This window comes from Hyperolius riggenbachi, chromosome 11, assembly GCF_040937935.1.
Source record: "Hyperolius riggenbachi isolate aHypRig1 chromosome 11, aHypRig1.pri, whole genome shotgun sequence".
Lineage (NCBI taxonomy): Eukaryota > Metazoa > Chordata > Amphibia > Anura > Hyperoliidae > Hyperolius > Hyperolius riggenbachi.
The window spans coordinates 866,690-888,256 of NC_090656.1; the positions used below are offsets into that span (position 1 = coordinate 866,690).

Genomic DNA, 21,567 nt, shown 5'->3' on the forward strand with positions numbered 1-21,567 from the left:
AAACCTAATAGGTGGAGAGCCGGCAATGTGTTTGGGAGAGATTCTTGGGACCCAACATTCCCCTTTAAGGGACCGCTTCTGCGAAAATACATACATATAAAATGTTTCTTTCTCCCGCAGTAAATTGTACTATAAATGACGTTTTCCTATGTTGCTGTCACTTACAGTAACTAGTAATAAGCTGACAGATCTGACGAGTTTTGGATTAGGAGATCTCATGGGAGATTCTCAGCATTACCTTTATTCTTCACAAAAGCAGTCCGTGGAAAGGATCTATACAAAGACTGCAGCCTCCCTACTCCTTCCCACACTATCTTGGCAGTTGGACTGAGGAACTGAAGTTCAGTCAATGCATTTGGAAATAAATAACTGAGAATCCCCCATGAAGAGATAGACTAGTCCAAAATCTGTCAGAAAAAGCTCATTTATAATTTACTCTGGGAAACTTGTACATTTATATGTATGAATGTATTTTCTTTTGATAGTGTTCCTTTCATGAATCTGTTTAGTACCTTGGTGCGCACACTACAGCCAGCATAAGCCAGTCTATCAGTAGTTGGAGTGAGAAGAAGCGTAAGATGTGTATTAGCATTAGGAATCTGCAGAGCGCCACCTACTGACTGCATTTGGAACACATGACATTTCAGATGATGATCCTATTTCACTGATTAAAAATGTAACACAAAACTCTTTGTAAGCCCGATTGCTTCCAAAGACTGACAAAGCCAGCCGGAAGAGAGCAGTCTAACAGCTAACAGGGAGGCTGCAGGGGGAATGGGGGGACCGCGACAGCTCTATAGGACCCCGAGCCTTCCCTCTCCTTAGGCAAGTATCTGTTTTGTATTTTATTTTCACATCAGACTCCCTTCAAATATCTAAATGTAGCACTGAAAGAAAACAAAACAACAACACTACACTATACATTCCCTTTAAATATGTCCATTTTATCACCTAACTTTGGTCCCAGGAGCCGCCTTGATATAATGGAAACATTTTGTTTTTCTCTGCCGGAATACTCTAAAGTGTAACTATCGGGCATAAAATCAAAAATCAATTCTTTATTTGTATCTGGTAAACCAGTAATAAGGATGCTAACCAGGCAATCCAAACGTTACACATCTCTATTACTTTTCTTGTTGATAAATGATCATTCCCCAGTTTACCTGACTCTTATTTGGTACGTTGCCGCACAAAGGAAGTTGCAGGGCATGCTGGGTGGTTCTTCTTTGCTTCTGTACATTAGTTAAGTCTGAGTGGAAATAAAGAAGCAAAAAAAGACAACCCAGCATGCCCTGCAACTTCCTTTGTTTGGCAATGTACCAAATAAGAGTCAGGTAAACTGGGGAATGATCATTTATCAACAAGAAAAGTAATAGTGATGTGTAACTTTTGGATTGCCTGGTTAGCATCCTTATTACTTGTTTACCAGATACAAATAAAGAATTGATTTTTGATTTTATGCCCGACAGTTACACTTTAAGTCTATTTAGCATAGCAGATTTTGCATTACATAAGAGAACAGATCGAACAAAGTCTAAAGATAACTAGATTCATTTGAACTTCTGCTACAGTTATTGCAATGGTAGAGCTCATTGCAATTCTCCACCCAGCCAGCAGGTGGTGTTAGAAGAAAGCTACATATCTCACAAGAATCTTTTTGCAATCAATATCTCTCTTTTAGTTTATCTGCCGCTGGCTCAGCCAACAGCTGGGTAAAAATATCTTCTCTCAACTAACAGCTAAATCTCCACTTCTGCCCACTACAAACTATAGGGAGATAAAGTTATTCTGTCAATTCCTATGTGAAAAAAAAGAAAAAAAAATCATCTATAGTTATTTAATTTACATCTTAGTCACTGAAATCCCCCATTCCAGGGATCTTCCTCCATAAAATCTCATCTAGGGACATCTTCCTAACACAGAAACAGCCTGGAAGATGTCCATCTGCTGCAGACTGCTCTGTCTGTTCACAGCTTACAGTTCTTACAACTGTTCTGAAGAATAAGTCTCAGAGTCTCGTCTGAGGGTGTAACAGGAACTGCCCACCAAATCACACCGGAAAACGGCCATGTTGTTTGCCAAAAACATACCAGACTTGTAAAGGTGCACTCCAGGCAAATGTTTATGCGCTTTGCTTCCCATGGGGGGAAAAGCACTTTACAAGTGTTTCGTTGTTGCTCAGCGTAATTCCATCTTTGTTTACAAAATAACTCTCATGCCAGGCGCCCACTGGCCACTAGGGATCGCAATCACTTAGGGCCTGAGCCCACTAACACATTTCTTTTGTGTCCACTTTTCAGCAACACAAGTACAAGTCAGTTGTAGTAAAAGTCAGTATGCTTAGCCTAAAAAAAAACACCATATCCATGGCTTTGCCGGAAAGTTTGGTTTTGCTTTCTAGACGTGTGAATTTTTAAAAATCTGTCTACTAGCCTTTCAATAATGATTGGCTACAGGAGGAGAGAGTGTAATGATGACTCATCAGTGTGCTGCCACCAGTCACTGTCCAATCAGCAAACTGTGGGAGGATCTTAGCCCAGCTTGTGATGCAGAGCCATACAAGAAATGGGAGGCCACACAATTCTGTAATCTAACTCTCAGAACTGGGTGGACCAAATGATATATACTTTTTGTAGCAGTTAAGACATTTCACATGCTTTACTACAACCATGTATTTGCCTGGAGTTCACCACAAATCTGTCTCCTCTCGGGAGATCCTTAGCAAGTTTATAGGCCTTAAAGGATGGCGGCATCCATATGTAGGTGGAGGTTCCTGGCAATGGACTGCACCCTGCACAGTAAGGGTTAGAGTTACAGGTAAGTTATACTATCTACACTGAGTCATTTCTCTCTCTTGCTCATAAATTAAGTGTTCTAAAATATACATTTCCTAAGTGCTATTACCTATAGGCTATCAGTGTGTCTGAGGTGCCTTATTGCAGTATTACTGAATGAGATGTCAGCAGATTGTGTGCGCATGCAGTAGCCAGTGACGGATCATAGCAGCTATTAGTGGCATGGAGCTGGGAGCAGGAGGAGGACAGGCGGACAGCAGGGACTGAGAGAACAAGGCTTGATCTGAAGGACGTTGCTATAGAGGCCTCTGTGATCATTAAAGGCATGTGTCAGAATTCACTTCTCGAGGATCGCTCGTTAAGCTCCAGCAATCGGTAGCGAGTTTCTGTCCGCCCAACAGACGCAACAATAGTTCCCTTCCCAGCGATCTTCGGCGCTTTGGCCTGGCTGGCCTCAGTGTGCTTGTAGAGCAATCACAACCTTTTTGGACATTGTGATCAGCCGTCTTTGTCACAATCCGTGTGTTCATCAGCTGCGGTAAAACGTGGCAGCTGCTTAGCGTCTATAACATCCGATGTTTGGCACAAATTGAACATTGGCTTCACATCATATAGGCATGTAAGAAAGGTCAGAATCTGTGAGATTTCCTCGTTGGGCTGTTGGTGGAAGGTCCTGCGTAGTGATCAGTTTATAACCAGTGCTATTGTCCAAGTCATCACCTGGATATAACCTCTACTCAGCCCAGAGTCTTCACAAACCAGAAACCAGAGAAGTGTTGTTGGGTAAAAGCTGTGTGTCAGCCCCAGAATTTCACCTTTCTGAATATTATTTAGGAACAAACCACGGCCGACCAGTCCCCATTATCAACATGGCTGCAATGACAGCGAGTTATTATACAGCTGGAAAACTCACTAACTTTTTTGGGGGGGAGACAAAAAAAATCAGCTAGATAACATACAAACAACTGAAATTCACAATTCGCACCCTTTAAAGAACTTCTGGAAAAGTCCTCTGGCTTGTGAGGTTAATTCTGGGAAGTTCTACGTTGGTGCTTTGTAGGACTCTCTGATCATTGCAGCCATGTGTAACGGACACTCTCGGCCTGGAAGCTACGGCCACACAGGCATTGCAGTCTCTCTGGCATGGTTTGTGCAGAAGTCACAACAATCAGGCCATACAGGTGACACATTTTCCTGACGTGTGACCTCAAGGGTCTTCTTCAGTCCAATCAGATGAAGTTTGTGGAATCATACATACATTTCTTAGTAAGCAGTAGTAAATTGAGAGTTAGTGTACACACCATGTACTTGACATCCCCAAGAACACATGGAAGATACCTGGTGTGCAAGGTTTGGTCTGCATGCGTCTTGCATGGAATGGTTAAGACATTTTGGTCAGTCACCAAATGTAACCCTTGTAGCTCTGGATGCAGTTGTGTGGAAAGGGTCAAGCACCCCGTCGGTTTCCAGGATTGCAATTTCCTGCATCACAGTATATGTCACTCCCCTCCCCAGTTGGAGCACCAATCCTCAATCCTAGCAAACCTTCAGCTCTGATCACAAGATGCGGGGAGCGGAACGGTCATTTGTCTGGGTGCGGCGTAACCGCACCCCTCTGCGTATTGATGCCAGCATATCACCCGCAGGGGGTTCTGAGCTGTTCCCTCCTCCTGCAGGGGCAGGAATCTGACTCCTGTCAGGAGCTGAGGGAAAGGGGAACTGGCCATCCCCTAGGGCATGGGCCCCTGCTACAAGCTCACCAATCTTCTCCACCAGACTGTGCCGATTGGCAGCCAGAAGGCCTCCTCCCATGTCTTCTTCATCTGCTCCCCCACCGCCATACACCGACATCTCCCCTGCTCCTCCCCAGGCTGCATTGGGGAGACTGAGACGTTTCGGGGAAGACTTAGCATAGTCAAGGGGGCTTCCATCATCCCCTCCTAGATAGAAAACACACTCTTCACTCCCGACACGAGAACGTCCCCCCAGTCCTCCACCTGGAGAGTCCGGCACAGTTGGGGTTCGTACCGGCACAATGGGAGGGCGGCACGGAATAGGTCCAGCATTGGATAAAGTGCGTCTTACTGTGGGCTTGGTGGATGGAGTACGTCTTATTGTGGCCACACCAGGAGTAGAGCCAGCTTGTGGTGGTGGTGGGGCAGAACCAGCAGGGGGCATGGCACAAGGCAGGCCTGCGGTTGAGGCTGGACGCTTGGTTTGGAGCATTCGGCGATAATTCTGAGCCAGACTGCTGCTCCGTGGAACCGTAGAGGATCGGTCAAAGTCAGCAGACCCATCACCATCTGCATCCCCATTCACCGAGTAACAGTCATAGTCAGAGCCTGTCAAAGAGAGAAGTAAGAAGGGGTTACTAGAGATATTGCTTCTAGCATCACGTGCAGGGGACGCTAACACAGCTATTTATCTACATCTGGTTATTTTAATTAGATCTACTCCTGTAAGACTCAAAGCCCTTGAGAACAGCAGCCACTAGAGACAAGCTCAATAGGCCACCCTGGAGCAGTAGGAAATATTGCCCATGGACTCCTTACTAAATGGGTACTGGTCCCAGCAAAGATTCAAACCCTTCTCCTATTTCAACTGCAATTCTCTTAACCAGAACACTATACAGCTACTAACAGCTACTATCCTGTAAGCCACAAATGTGGAACTTCAGTCTCCAGGGGCCATATGCGTGCCAGTGCTTAGGATAGACTGTGAAATGGAGAAATGAACTCGATGAACCTCACCTTTCCTCATTCAGTTTCATCAAATAATCTGAGCTACGGCAAAAATGTGTGCAGACCTCAGCCCTTCAGGACTGGAGCTCGACATCTCTGCTCTAAGCCCATATATGCCAACTTACCTTTTTGGTTTATGTTACTAGTCATGTGACCTGCGTCCAACGTTTGTAAGCCACCGTATGCAAGTGATTAAGGAGTGTCTAACAAAGTGCAGGATGCCCTTTCACCTCCTTTAAATTTCAAATTTGAGCAGTATAATTCCGTCCCCCAACCGCTATGTCAGTCTACCTGTGTGGGTGTTGCTGGGTGGATCAGGAGAGGTGATACAAGCTGATCTCTCATCACAGGGGCATTTGTGTACACACAATCAGACACAATAGTTATGCTGCATTACAATGCATTCTGCTTGCCCCAGAGACATGGGATAAAACCGATTGGGAGGAGACCTGTGATAGTGGGCAAAGCTGCACAGATCTACAAACATGGACACATGATTTTTCTTCACTAGGGAACTCCACATGTAATGTTGAACCACTAGTGGGTGAGCAAAAAGTATACAGTATGCGCACAGTGCAAGTTTAATACTTACCTGGGGATTCCTGCAGTCCATCTGGTCACGGGATTCCATCTGGCCCCCTCCGTGGGCCATTGCGCAATCATGGGCATGCACCCCCAACCGTGCACCTGTAGAAGGGCGCATTCTGCACATGAGCAGTTCACAAAGACTGTCATGGCACTTGTGCAGAACGCATCCGGCCGCGGGAGTGCAATCTGACCGTGCCTGCTCCCAGGACTGCACATGCGGGCCTCACAGTGGTGCAAAAGGACTATACAGTATCCAAGTGACCAGATGGACTGCAGGGCCTGGGGGATGCCCCAGGTAAGTATAAAACCTAGCCTGGAGATCAATGAATGGGAACACAGTAGTAATATTAAGATTTGCATGAGGACATCTTGTGGCCAAATAGGAAAATTACATCTAAAAACATTTTTTAAAATAAAAAGACCTATTTTTACTTTAAAATGAATCCCTTACCTTCCACACTCCCCAATAGTTATCCCCAAAAAATTTTGCAAAAAAAATAATTTTACACTTAAAAAAAATACATAAATAGTTACCTTAGGGACTGAACTTTTTTTTAATATGTATGTCAAGAGGGTATATTACTGTTACTTTACAAATTATGGGCTTGTAATTAGGGATGGTCACAAAACTGAAAAAAATGCATCTTTATTTACAAATAAACATACATATATCCAGGCTCATCGCCTCTAGTTAGGACATTAAATAAATTATTAGGGAAAGGGAGGTGCTGAAGGGGGTGTGGCTAGAAAACAGCAAAAATCAATTAACCCTTCGCACACTCACATATTCACTCATCCAGGTACAACTGTTATCCCTACAGCTAAATTGTGGCTAGGGTCCAATTCGGTGCACTCCCCCCTTCCCCTGTATGTTTGTCAGCATGCACACAGCTTATGCTGGTGTATGCGCATGGTGCACATGGATACATTACGTTAGCTCCCTTGTGCGATTGGTAAGATGCGCTGTCTTTCCCAGGAGAGGAAGTTAGGATGTGTGCTCCTAATCCATTGATAGGTTTGATGCAATGAATGTGTTTGCATGTCTGCACTATGCATGTTACAGGGCCAGAGTTAGGACACCTATGTTTACCTGGGTACTTCTACGCAGTATAGGTGACTAAGCAAAAGAATGCATTCTTCTGTGAACTAAAACCCCGGCTTTTAATTTAGCTGTAGGGATAACAGTTGTGCCTGGATGAGTGAATCTGTGAATGCATTTGTTTGAACATTTGCATGTGAGTGTGCGAAGGGTTAATAGATTTTTGCTATTTACAAATAAAATGTTGGCGCCGTACATTGTACTAGGGAAAAATTGTAAATGTTGCAATAACCGGGACAAATAAAATGTGTGGGTTTTAATTACGGTAGCGTGTATTATTTTAAAACTATAATGGCCAAAAACAGAAATAATTATTTTTTCATTTTTTTCTTTTTTTTTTCATATTAAAATGCAGTTAGAATAAAATAACTCTTAGCAAAAAGTACCCCCCAAAAAAGCCTAATTGGTGGCAAAAAAACAAGATATGGATTGTTTCCTTGTGATAAGTAGTAATAAAGTTATAGGCGAATGAATGGAAGGAGCGCTGACAGGTGAAAATTGTTCTGTTTTTTTAAGGGGAGAAACTCTTGGGGGTGAAGTGGTTAAAGAACCACCTTTTTTAACCTCTGCAATGTAAAAAATTAGTAAAGGACCTCAGAAAGTTTATTAGTGGGACTTGTACGTTATGGACCCATGTTTACTTCAGCTTGTCACATATCAGTTCAGTTACCACTTAACACAAACCTGAAGTTTAAATAAACTTATTGGTTGATTAATTGTATGTTTTAGAAAAAATTAATTAAACTTAGAACAGAGTCTCATATATTTATTTTCAGTTTAAAGAGAACCAGAGACAAAGCACCCTCATGTATTTTACCATATATATCAATAGGAACATGACAGTAAACACCTACTCTGCTCTTTGTTTCATTCTTCACTGCTCAGTCTTCTTGTTTTTAGCTCTGATAAGAATCCCTGACTGAGCATTCAGTCTAGCTTTGCCTGGAATGATTATAGTCAGTCTTCTGTGATGTCTTTTCAAGCCCAAAGTCTGCCCCCTTGTGGCTCTGCTTTCCTGCTAGGATGATACATAGCAGGAAAGCAGAGCCACAAGGGGGTGGGCTTGAAAAGACATCATACAAAACTGACTCAGCTATAATCATTCCGGGGCAAAGCTCAGTCGGGGATTCTTATCAGAGCTGATAACAAGACTGAGCAGTGAAGGATGAAACAAAGAGCAGAGTAGGTGTTTACTGTCATGTTCCCATTGATATATATGGTAAAATACATGAGGGTGCTCCGTCTCTGGTTCTCTTTAAGTGCTTCATTTTAAGACTTCATTCTAAACATCAGCCGTGGCAAATCTGGTTTGGTGGACTGAATAACAAATAGAAGTAATGACCCTTTGAACTTTCCAGCACTGAAAGCTTATCAGAGGCCTTTTCTCAGTCAGATAAAACGGATATGTCTTCTATTTACTGTTGTGGAAAGGACTGAATTTGGCAAGGTGATCTGCATAGATAACTGTAGTGTTTGTAGTGAGAAGGGACTCTCTGCGACCCCCCAGGACTTACCTTGTGATGGGATGGTGTCCTCGGAGCAGGAGGGGGTTGTAGTTTGGGTGCTGTAGCCACTAGAATATTGCAGAGAATCCCGACTGCTTTTCTGGTGTTCTAGGCTCAATCCACGGGTCAGAACCATCGCCAAGTCACTCGCGGCCGGAGACACCTCTTCTCCATGCTGCCAGGAGAACAAAGAGTTTATTTCATGTCTCCTACAAGGACCCTCCTCAATTCACATGTTACAGGACCCCGGAAGTGAGAGAAATATAGATGTAGATTGTAAGCCTTTGGCAGGGCCCTCCCCCGAGTGTTTCCAGCTTCATTATGCAATCAGTGCTGCGGAATATGAAGGCGCTTTATAAATATAATAAATAATACAATAATAATAATAAGAAGAAGAAGAGGCTGCCATATGCATTTCCTTGTAAACAATGCATGTTGCCTGGCAGTCCTGCTGCTCTCTCTAATACCGTTAGCCATACACCCTGTGCAGTAGACCCAATCAGGCTCAGCTATTTCTGCCTGAGCCCATCGGGAAGTCTGTACTGTGCAGGATGGTGGTCGGGGATGCCTGTGCAGGATGGTGGTCAGGGATGCCTGTGCAGGATGGTGGTCAGGGATGCCTGTGCAGGATGGTGGTCAGGGATGCCTGTGCAGGATGGTGGTCGGGGATGCCTGTGCCGGATGGTGGTCAGGGATGCCTGTGCCGGATGGTGGTCGGGGATGCCTGTGCAGGATGGTGGTCAGGGATGCCTGTGCCGGATGGTGGTCAGGGATGCCTGTGCAGGATGGTGGTCAGGGATGCCTGTGCAGGATGGTGGTCGGGGATGCCTGTGCAGGATGGTGGTCAGGGATGCCTGTGGAGGATGGTGGTCGGGGATGCCTGTGCCGGATGGTGGTCAGGGATGCCTGTGCCGGATGGTGGTCGGGGATGCCTGTGCCGGATGGTGGTCGGGGATGCCTGTGCAGGATGGTGGTCAGGGATGCCTGTGGAGGATGGTGGTCAGGGATGCCTGTGGAGGATGGTGGTCAGGGATGCCTGTGCCGGATGGTGGTCGGGGATGCCTGTGCAGGATGGTGGTCAGGGATGCCTGTGCAGGATGGTGGTCAGGGATGCCTGTGGAGGATGGTGGTCGGGGATGCCTGTGCCGGATGGTGGTCAGGGATGCCTGTGCCGGATGGTGGTCAGGGATGCCTGTGCAGGATGGTGGTCAGGGATGCCTGTGCCGGATGGTGGTCAGGGATGCCTGTGCAGGATGGTGGTCAGGGATGCCTGTGCAGGATGGTGGTCGGGGATGCCTGTGCAGGATGGTGGTCAGGGATGCCTGTGCAGGATGGTGGTCAGGGATGCCTGTGCAGGATGGTGGTCGGGGATGCCTGTGCCGGATGGTGGTCAGGGATGCCTGTGCCGGATGGTGGTCGGGGATGCCTGTGCAGGATGGTGGTCAGGGATGCCTGTGCCGGATGGTGGTCAGGGATGCCTGTGCAGGATGGTGGTCAAGGATGCCTGTGCAGGATGGTGGTCGGGGATGCCTGTGCAGGATGGTGGTCGGGGATGCCTGTGCCGGATGGTGGTCAGGGATGCCTGTGCCGGATGGTGGTCGGGGATGCCTGTGCCGGATGGTGGTCGGGGATGCCTGTGCAGGATGGTGGTCAGGGATGCCTGTGGAGGATGGTGGTCAGGGATGCCTGTGGAGGATGGTGGTCAGGGATGCCTGTGCCGGATGGTGGTCGGGGATGCCTGTGCAGGATGGTGGTCAGGGATGCCTGTGCAGGATGGTGGTCAGGGATGCCTGTGGAGGATGGTGGTCGGGGATGCCTGTGCCGGATGGTGGTCAGGGATGCCTGTGCCGGATGGTGGTCAGGGATGCCTGTGCAGGATGGTGGTCAGGGATGCCTGTGCCGGATGGTGGTCGGGGATGCCTGTGCCGGATGGTGGTCGGGGATGCCTGTGCAGGATGGTGGTCGGGGATGCCTGTGGAGGATGGTGGTCAGGGATGCCTGTGGAGGATAGTGGTCAGGGATGCCTGTGCAGGATGGTGGTCAGGGATGCCTGTGCCGGATGGTGGTCAGGGATGCCTGTGCCGGATGGTGGTCGGGGATGCCTGTGCAGGATGGTGGTCAGGGATGCCTGTGGAGGATGGTGGTCAGGGATGCCTGTGGAGGATGGTGGTCAGGGATGCCTGTGCCGGATGGTGGTCGGGGATGCCTGTGCAGGATGGTGGTCAGGGATGCCTGTGCAGGATGGTGGTCAGGGATGCCTGTGGAGGATGGTGGTCGGGGATGCCTGTGCCGGATGGTGGTCAGGGATGCCTGTGCCGGATGGTGGTCGGGGATGCCTGTGCCGGATGGTGGTCGGGGATGCCTGTGCAGGATGGTGGTCAGGGATGCCTGTGCCGGATGGTGGTCAGGGATGCCTGTGCCGGATGGTGGTCAGGGATGCCTGTGCCGGATGGTGGTCGGGGATGCCTGTGCCGGATGGTGGTCGGGGATGCCTGTGCCGGATGGTGGTCGGGGATGCCTGTGCAGGATGGTGGTCAGGGATGCCTGTGGAGGATGGTGGTCAGGGATGCCTGTGGAGGATGGTGGTCAGGGATGCCTGTGCCGGATGGTGGTCGGGGATGCCTGTGCAGGATGGTGGTCAGGGATGCCTGTGCAGGATGGTGGTCAGGGATGCCTGTGGAGGATGGTGGTCGGGGATGCCTGTGCCGGATGGTGGTCAGGGATGCCTGTGCCGGATGGTGGTCAGGGATGCCTGTGCAGGATGGTGGTCAGGGATGCCTGTGCAGGATGGTGGTCGGGGATGCCTGTGCAGGATGGTGGTCGGGGATGCCTGTGCAGGATGGTGGTCGGGGATGCCTGTGCAGGATGGTGGTCGGGGATGCCTGTGCCGGATGGTGGTCAGGGATGCCTGTGCCGGATGGTGGTCGGGGATGCCTGTGCAGGATGGTGGTCAGGGATGCCTGTGCCGGATGGTGGTCAGGGATGCCTGTGCAGGATGGTGGTCAAGGATGCCTGTGCAGGATGGTGGTCGGGGATGCCTGTGCAGGATGGTGGTCGGGGATGCCTGTGCCGGATGGTGGTCAGGGATGCCTGTGCCGGATGGTGGTCAGGGATGCCTGTGCCGGATGGTGGTCGGGGATGCCTGTGCAGGATGGTGGTCAGGGATGCCTGTGGAGGATGGTGGTCAGGGATGCCTGTGGAGGATGGTGGTCAGGGATGCCTGTGCCGGATGGTGGTCGGGGATGCCTGTGCAGGATGGTGGTCAGGGATGCCTGTGCAGGATGGTGGTCAGGGATGCCTGTGGAGGATGGTGGTCGGGGATGCCTGTGCCGGATGGTGGTCAGGGATGCCTGTGCCGGATGGTGGTCAGGGATGCCTGTGCAGGATGGTGGTCAGGGATGCCTGTGCCGGATGGTGGTCGGGGATGCCTGTGCCGGATGGTGGTCGGGGATGCCTGTGCAGGATGGTGGTCGGGGATGCCTGTGGAGGATGGTGGTCAGGGATGCCTGTGGAGGATGGTGGTCAGGGATGCCTGTGCAGGATGGTGGTCAGGGATGCCTGTGCCGGATGGTGGTCAGGGATGCCTGTGCCGGATGGTGGTCGGGGATGCCTGTGCAGGATGGTGGTCAGGGATGCCTGTGGAGGATGGTGGTCAGGGATGCCTGTGGAGGATGGTGGTCAGGGATGCCTGTGCCGGATGGTGGTCGGGGATGCCTGTGCAGGATGGTGGTCAGGGATGCCTGTGCAGGATGGTGGTCAGGGATGCCTGTGGAGGATGGTGGTCGGGGATGCCTGTGCCGGATGGTGGTCAGGGATGCCTGTGCCGGATGGTGGTCAGGGATGCCTGTGCCGGATGGTGGTCGGGGATGCCTGTGCAGGATGGTGGTCAGGGATGCCTGTGCCGGATGGTGGTCAGGGATGCCTGTGCCGGATGGTGGTCGGGGATGCCTGTGCAGGATGGTGGTCAGGGATGCCTGTGCCGGATGGTGGTCGGGGATGCCTGTGCCGGATGGTGGTCAGGGATGCCTGTGCCGGATGGTGGTCAGGGATGCCTGTGCCGGATGGTGGTCGGGGATGCCTGTGCAGGATGGTGGTCAGGGATGCTCACCGGATGCTTTCATGAGTAATACAAATGAGGCTTAATTGGGGCAGAAGTGTGGCGGGATACAAGGGGTTATTTACCCATAATTCCGCCGTCCGCCCTGCGTACCAAACAGCTTGCACTCGTCCTATTGGTCGCATTGTAATCCTCGCATCGGCACACTTCCTCCTTCCGGCGTGAAGGTGATTACTAGTGAGAGCGTCCGGTGAGCATCCCTAATCGCGGTAGGTAAATATTGCAGGACGTCCGCTGTATCTTCAGGGGAGACGGATCCCTGAGGCTAAGGAGCATGAGAGAAGCCTCATTCAGACCCTGAGGCTTCCCCCTCCCAAGGTAAGTACCCCCAGGGGTCCCCCCCCAAGGTAAGTATCCCCAGGGGTTTCCCCCTCCCAAGGTAAGTACCCCCAGGGGTCCCCCCCAAGGTAAGTATCCCCAGGGGTTTCCCCCTCCCGAGGTAAGTATCCCCAGGGGTTTCCCCCTCCCAAGGTGAGTATCCTCAGGGGTTTCCCCCTCCCGAGGTAAGTATCCCCCAGGGGGTTCCCCCTCGCGAGGTAAGTATCCCCCAGGGGTTTCCCCCTCCCGAGGTGAGTATCCCCCAGGGGTTTCCCCCTCCCGAGGTGAGTATCCCCCAGGGGTTTCCCCCTCCCGAGGTAAGTATCCCCCAGGGGTTTCCCCCTCCCGAGGTAAGTATCCCCAGGGGTTTCCCCCTCCCGAGGTAAGTATCCCCAGGGGTTTCCCTCTCCCGAGGTAAGTATCCCCCAGGGGTTTGCCCCTCCCGAGGTAAGTATCCCCCAGGGGTTTTCTTATTTTGTAAGGGTTTGTTCACACTGGAGGTGTTTTTGTTTTTTTAAAGCGTCTGGGATTTTTTAAAATCGCCCTGAAAGCGCTTCCACCATGCTTTCCTATGCGCTAGTTCAGATTAGGGCGATCCGTCTGCTTTCCGCTCGGAGAAGCTCTGCATGGACCATTTTCAGAGTGATTTTGCTACAATGGAAGGTATAGGAAAAACACAAACGCTCACAAACTCTCTCTGTGCAGCGATTGCGTGAGCGGTTTTAAGAATAAAGACATTGTATTCATTCTTTTACGGATCAAAGAGTTCACTTCCTGACTGATGTCAGGAAGTGAAAAAACGGAATTGCTCTGCAAAAACACCTACAAAAACGTCCAACAAACAGAAAAAACGTCCAACTAAAAAAATTGCTTCAAAAAACGCGAACGCTAATGCAATCGGAACGCAATGTGAACGAGGCCTTACAGATTCTATTTAAAAAGGGACTCGTAGTGAGAGTGCTATGGAGGCTGCCATATTTATTTCCTTTTAAACAAACATCAAACATATTTTGAGTAATTACATTTATTTCCTTTTAAACAATACCAGTTGCCTGGCTATCCTGCTCATCTATTTGGCTGCAGTAGTGTCTGAATCACACCAGAAACAAGCATACAGCTTATGTGCAGTCCTACCTGACAATAATGTCAGAAACACCTGATCTGCTGCATGCTTGTTCAGGGGCTATGGCTGATAGTATTAGAGGCAGAGGATCAGCAGGACAGCCAGGCAACTGGTATTGTTTAAAAGCAAATAGACACAGTGCTGCCCATAATTATTCATACCCCTGGCAAATTTTGACTTAAAGTTACTTTTAGTCAAGCAGCAAGTAATTGTTTGATGGGAAATGACATAGGTGTCTCCCAACAGATAATAAATCGATGTACAAGAGACATTATTGTGGGAAGAATAACATTTCTCAGCTTTTATTTACATTTGAGCAAAAAGTGTCCATCCAAAATTATTCATACCCTTCACAAACTGTCACAGTCTGTGGGAAAATCCAACGTTTAGTGAGGTTTAGCCTATTAGCCTAGACTGTTTATTATGCAGAATTTTCCTCCCAGAGCATTCTGGGAGACCAGGCATATTTTGGACTGGCTTTAGAACTTTCAGTGAACAAACATTCCGCAGAGCAGCACCTGACAGGACTAAGTATGTAGCTACCTGTGATAAATTTCAGAATGTAAATCAGGTAGAAGAAAGATTTTACATAGAGCAAACACTGACTAAATCATTTATAAATGAATATTGTAAAAATAAATTGTATTATGTCATTTTCAGTACAGTTACTTCTTAAGAAGACTCTCCGTATCCTTTGCTATTAGATCTCAGTGGAGTATCTTGTTCCTGAAACCCACCTTAGCAGCGATGACCGCAGGAGACATACGAGGCCGGTAAGGGTCTTCCATAATCTGGTAACTGGGGCCAAGCTCCGCCTCTCTCAGGTGCTCAACGCGGTCCTTCCTGCGCTGCATTGAGCTAGTGGGCGGAGTCTCATACGGACCGGAGCGGGACCAATCCTGGAAGAGATTCTGGTGGTTAGTGGCTGCATAACTCTGCTCCATTCCTTTTACCCAGAAGTGTCTGGTGTGTAGAGGAACTCATGGAGAAGCATGTGACCAGTCTGATCAGCTGACAGATTTGTAATGCTGTGATTTGCTGCAGAAGTGTCTGGTGTGTAGAGGAACTCATGGAGAAGCATGTGACCAGTCTGATCAGCTGACAGATTTGTAATGCTGTGATTTGCTGCAGAAGTCTCTGGTGTGTAGAGGAACTCATGGAGAAGCATGTGACCAGTCTGATCAGCTGACAGATTGTAATGCTGTGATTTGCTGCAGAAGTGTCTGGTGTGTAGAGGAACTCATGGAGAAGCATGTGACCAGTCTGATCAGCTGACAGATTGTAATGCTGTGATTTGCTGCAGAAGTCTCTGGTGTGTAGAGGAACTCATGGAGAAGCATGTGACCAGTCTGATCAGCTGACAGATTTGTAATGCTGTGATTTGCTGCAGAAGTGTCTGGTGTGTAGAGGAACTCATGGAGAAGCATGTGACCAGTCTGATCAGCTGACAGATTGTAATGCTGTGATTTGCTGCAGAAGTGTCTGGTGTGTAGAGGAACTCATGGAGAAGCATGTGACCAGCCTTGATCAGCTGACAGATTTGTAATGCTGTGATTGGCTGCAGAAGTCTCTGGTGTGTAGAGGAACTCATGGAGAAGCATGTGACCAGTCTGATCAGCTGACAGATTTGTAATGCTGTGATTTGCTGCAGAAGTCTCTGGTGTGTAGAGGAACTCATGGAGAAGCATGTGACCAGCCTTGATCAGCTGACAGATTGTAATGCTGTGATTTGCTGCAGAAGTCTCTGGTGTGTAGAGGAACTCATGGAGAAGCATGTGACCAGTCTGATCAGCTGACAGATTTGTAATGCTGTGATTTGCTGCAGAAGTGTCTGGTGTGTAGAGGAACTCATGGAGAAGCATGTGACCAGTCTGATCAGCTGACAGATTGTAATGCTGTGATTTGCTGCAGAAGTGTCTGGTGTGTAGAGGAACTCATGGAGAAGCATGTGACCAGCCTTGATCAGCTGACAGATTTGTAATGCTGTGATTGGCTGCAGAAGTCTCTGGTGTGTAGAGGAACTCATGGAGAAGCATGTGACCAGTCTGATCAGCTGACAGATTTGTAATGCTGTGATTTGCTGCAGAAGTCTCTGGTGTGTAGAGGAACTCATGGAGAAGCATGTGACCAGTCTGATCAGCTGACAGATTGTAATGCTGTGATTTGCTGCAGAAGTCTCTGGTGTGTAGAGGAACTCATGGAGAAGCATGTGACCAGCCTTGATTAGCTGACAGATTTGTAATGCTGTGATTTGCTGCAGAAGTCTCTGGTGTGTAGAGGAACTCATGGAGAAGCATGTGACCAGTCTGATCAGCTGACAGATTTGTAATGCTGTGATTGGCTGCAGAAGTGTCTGGTGTGTAGAGGAACTCATGGAGAAGCATGTGACCAGTCTGATCAGCTGACAGATTTGTAATGCTGTGATTTGCTGCAGAAGTCTCTGGTGTGTAGAGGAACTCATGGAGAAGCATGTGACCAGTCTGATCAGCTGACAGATTTGTAATGCTGTGATTTGCTGCAGAAGTCTCTGGTGTGTAGAGGAACTCATGGAGAAGCATGTGACCAGTCTGATCAGCTGACAGATTTGTAATGCTGTGATTTGCTGCAGAAGTCTCTGGTGTGTAGAGGAACTCATGGAGAAGCATGTGACCAGTCTGATCAGCTGACAGATTTGTAATGCTGTGATTGGCTGCAGAAGTCTCTGGTGTGTAGAGGAACTCATGGAGAAGCATGTGACCAGTCTGATCAGCTGACAGATTTGTAATGCTGTGATTTGCTGCAGAAGTCTCGGGTGTGTAGAGGAACTCATGGAGAAGCATGTGACCAGTCTGATCAGCTGACAGATTTGTAATGCTGTGATTTGCTGCAGAAGTCTCGGGTGTGTAGAGGAACTCATGGAGAAGCATGTGACCAGTCTGATCAGCTGACAGATTTGTAATGCTGTGATTTGCTGCAGAAGTGTCTGGTGTGTAGAGGAACTCATGGAGAAGCATGTGACCAGTCTGATCAGCTGACAGATTGTAATGCTGTGATTTGCTGCAGAAGTGTCTGGTGTGTAGAGGAACTCATGGAGAAGCATGTGACCAGTCTGATCAGCTGACAGATTGTAATGCTGTGATTTGCTGCAGAAGTGTCTGGTGTGTAGAGGAACTCATGGAGAAGCATGTGACCAGTCTGATCAGCTGACAGATTTGTAATGCTGTGATTTGCTGCAGAAGTCTCTGGTGTGTAGAGGAACTCATGGAGAAGCATGTGACCAGTCTGATCAGCTGACAGATTTGTAATGCTGTGATTTGCTGCAGAAGTGTCTGGTGTGTAGAGGAACTCATGGAGAAGCATGTGACCAGTCTGATCAGCTGACAGATTTGTAATGCTGTGATTTGCTGCAGAAGTCTCTGGTGTGTAGAGGAACTCATGGAGAAGCATGTGACCAGTCTGATCAGCTGACAGATTGTAATGCTGTGATTGGCTGCAGAAGTCTCTGGTGTGTAGAGGAACTCATGGAGAAGCATGTGACCAGTCTGATCAGCTGACAGATTTGTAATGCTGTGATTTGCTGCAGAAGTGTCTGGTGTGTAGAGGAACTCATGGAGAAGCATGTGACCAGCCTTGATCAGCTGACAGATTTGTAATGCTGTGATTGGCTGCAGAAGTCTCTGGTGTGTAGAGGAACTCATGGAGAAGCATGTGACCAGTCTGATCAGCTGACAGATTTGTAATGCTGTGATTTGCTGCAGAAGTCTCTGGTGTGTAGAGGAACTCATGGAGAAGCATGTGACCAGTCTGATCAGCTGACAGATTGTAATGCTGTGATTTGCTGCAGAAGTCTCTGGTGTGTAGAGGAACTCATGGAGAAGCATGTGACCAGTCTGATCAGCTGACAGATTTGTAATGCTGTGATTTGCTGCAGAAGTGTCTGGTGTGTAGAGGAACTCATGGAGAAGCATGTGACCAGTCTGATCAGCTGACAGATTGTAATGCTGTGATTTGCTGCAGAAGTGTCTGGTGTGTAGAGGAACTCATGGAGAAGCATGTGACCAGCCTTGATCAGCTGACAGATTTGTAATGCTGTGATTGGCTGCAGAAGTCTCTGGTGTGTAGAGGAACTCATGGAGAAGCATGTGACCAGTCTGATCAGCTGACAGATTTGTAATGCTGTGATTTGCTGCAGAAGTCTCTGGTGTGTAGAGGAACTCATGGAGAAGCATGTGACCAGTCTGATCAGCTGACAGATTGTAATGCTGTGATTTGCTGCAGAAGTCTCTGGTGTGTAGAGGAACTCATGGAGAAGCATGTGACCAGCCTTGATTAGCTGACAGATTTGTAATGCTGTGATTTGCTGCAGAAGTCTCTGGTGTGTAGAGGAACTCATGGAGAAGCATGTGACCAGTCTGATCAGCTGACAGATTTGTAATGCTGTGATTGGCTGCAGAAGTGTCTGGTGTGTAGAGGAACTCATGGAGAAGCATGTGACCAGTCTGATCAGCTGACAGATTTGTAATGCTGTGATTTGCTGCAGAAGTCTCTGGTGTGTAGAGGAACTCATGGAGAAGCATGTGACCAGTCTGATCAGCTGACAGATTTGTAATGCTGTGATTTGCTGCAGAAGTCTCTGGTGTGTAGAGGAACTCATGGAGAAGCATGTGACCAGTCTGATCAGCTGACAGATTTGTAATGCTGTGATTTGCTGCAGAAGTCTCTGGTGTGTAGAGGAACTCATGGAGAAGCATGTGACCAGTCTGATCAGCTGACAGATTTGTAATGCTGTGATTGGCTGCAGAAGTCTCTGGTGTGTAGAGGAACTCATGGAGAAGCATGTGACCAGTCTGATCAGCTGACAGATTTGTAATGCTGTGATTTGCTGCAGAAGTCTCGGGTGTGTAGAGGAACTCATGGAGAAGCATGTGACCAGTCTGATCAGCTGACAGATTTGTAATGCTGTGATTTGCTGCAGAAGTCTCGGGTGTGTAGAGGAACTCATGGAGAAGCATGTGACCAGTCTGATCAGCTGACAGATTTGTAATGCTGTGATTTGCTGCAGAAGTGTCTGGTGTGTAGAGGAACTCATGGAGAAGCATGTGACCAGTCTGATCAGCTGACAGATTGTAATGCTGTGATTTGCTGCAGAAGTGTCTGGTGTGTAGAGGAACTCATGGAGAAGCATGTGACCAGTCTGATCAGCTGACAGATTGTAATGCTGTGATTTGCTGCAGAAGTGTCTGGTGTGTAGAGGAACTCATGGAGAAGCATGTGACCAGTCTGATCAGCTGACAGATTTGTAATGCTGTGATTTGCTGCAGAAGTCTCTGGTGTGTAGAGGAACTCATGGAGAAGCATGTGACCAGTCTGATCAGCTGACAGATTTGTAATGCTGTGATTTGCTGCAGAAGTGTCTGGTGTGTAGAGGAACTCATGGAGAAGCATGTGACCAGTCTGATCAGCTGACAGATTTGTAATGCTGTGATTTGCTGCAGAAGTCTCTGGTGTGTAGAGGAACTCATGGAGAAGCATGTGACCAGTCTGATCAGCTGACAGATTGTAATGCTGTGATTGGCTGCAGAAGTCTCTGGTGTGTAGAGGAACTCATGGAGAAGCATGTGACCAGTCTGATCAGCTGACAGATTTGTAATGCTGTGATTTGCTGCAGAAGTGTCTGGTGTGTAGAGGAACTCATGGAGAAGCATGTGACCAGTCTGATCAGCTGACAGATTTGTAATGCTGTGATTGGCTGCAGAAGTGTCTGGTGTGTAGAGGAACTCATGGAGAAGCATGTGACCAGTCTGATCAGCTGACAGATTTGTAATGCTGTGATTGGCTGCAGAAGTGTCTGGTGTGTAGAGGAACTCATGGAGAAGCATGTGACCAGTCTGATCAGCTGACAGATTTGTAATGCTGTGATTTGCTGCAGAAGTCTCTGGTGTGTAGAGGAACTCATGGAGAAGCATGTGACCAGTCTGATCAGCTGACAGATTTGTAATGCTGTGATTTGCTGCAGAAGTGTCTGGTGTGTAGAGGAACTCATGGAGAAGCATGTGACCAGTCTGATCAGCTGACAGAGTTGTAATGCTGTGATTTGCTGCAGAAGTCTCTGGTGTGTAGAGGAACTCATGGAGAAGCATGTGACCAGCCTTGATCAGCTGACAGATTTGTAATGCTGTGATTTGCTGCAGAAGTCTCTGGTGTGTAGAGGAACTCATGGAGAAGCATGTGACCAGTCTGATCAGCTGACAGATTTGTAATGCTGTGATTTGCTGCAGAAGTGTCTGGTGTGTAGAGGAACTCATGGAGAAGCATGTGACCAGCCTTGATCAGCTGACAGATTTGTAATGCTGTGATTGGCTGCAGAAGTCTCTGGTGTGTAGAGGAACTCATGGAGAAGCATGTGACCAGTCTGATCAGCTGACAGATTTGTAATGCTGTGATTTGCTGCAGAAGTCTCTGGTGTGTAGAGGAACTCATGGAGAAGCATGTGACCAGTCTGATCAGCTGACAGATTGTAATGCTGTGATTTGCTGCAGAAGTCTCTGGTGTGTAGAGGAACTCATGGAGAAGCATGTGACCAGTCTGATCAGCTGACAGATTTGTAATGCTGTGATTTGCTGCAGAAGTGTCTGGTGTGTAGAGGAACTCATGGAGAAGCATGTGACCAGTCTGATCAGCTGACAGATTGTAATGCTGTGATTTGCTGCAGAAGTGTCTGGTGTGTAGAGGAACTCATGGAGAAGCATGTGACCAGCCTTGATCAGCTGACAGATTTGTAATGCTGTGATTGGCTGCAGAAGTCTCTGGTGTGTAGAGGAACTCATGGAGAAGCATGTGACCAGTCTGATCAGCTGACAGATTTGTAATGCTGTGATTTGCTGCAGAAGTCTCTGGTGTGTAGAGGAACTCATGGAGAAGCATGTGACCAGTCTGATCAGCTGACAGATTGTAATGCTGTGATTTGCTGCAGAAGTCTCTGGTGTGTAGAGGAACTCATGGAGAAGCATGTGACCAGCCTTGATTAGCTGACAGATTTGTAATGCTGTGATTTGCTGCAGAAGTCTCTGGTGTGTAGAGGAACTCATGGAGAAGCATGTGACCAGTCTGATCAGCTGACAGATTTGTAATGCTGTGATTGGCTGCAGAAGTGTCTGGTGTGTAGAGGAACTCATGGAGAAGCATGTGACCAGTCTGATCAGCTGACAGATTTGTAATGCTGTGATTTGCTGCAGAAGTCTCTGGTGTGTAGAGGAACTCATGGAGAAGCATGTGACCAGTCTGATCAGCTGACAGATTTGT

General features: G+C 48.3%; 1 protein-coding gene across 1 annotated transcript in view; it reads right to left on the minus strand.

The window, feature by feature from the left end:
• Positions 1 to 1,464: 1,464 nt before the first annotated feature.
• MTSS2 (MTSS I-BAR domain containing 2) overlaps positions 1,465 to 21,567 on the minus strand; it is a 259,210-nt gene continuing 239,107 nt past the window's right edge. Inside the window, exons 13-15 of the mRNA XM_068259913.1 lie at positions 15,024 to 15,185; positions 8,738 to 8,903; positions 1,465 to 5,137 (exon numbers count right to left, since the gene is read on the minus strand). Of these exons, the coding sequence (XP_068116014.1) occupies positions 4,353 to 5,137; positions 8,738 to 8,903; positions 15,024 to 15,185 (1,113 nt within the window). The 3' untranslated portion in view covers positions 1,465 to 4,352. The remainder of the gene's footprint in view (positions 5,138 to 8,737; positions 8,904 to 15,023; positions 15,186 to 21,567) is intronic.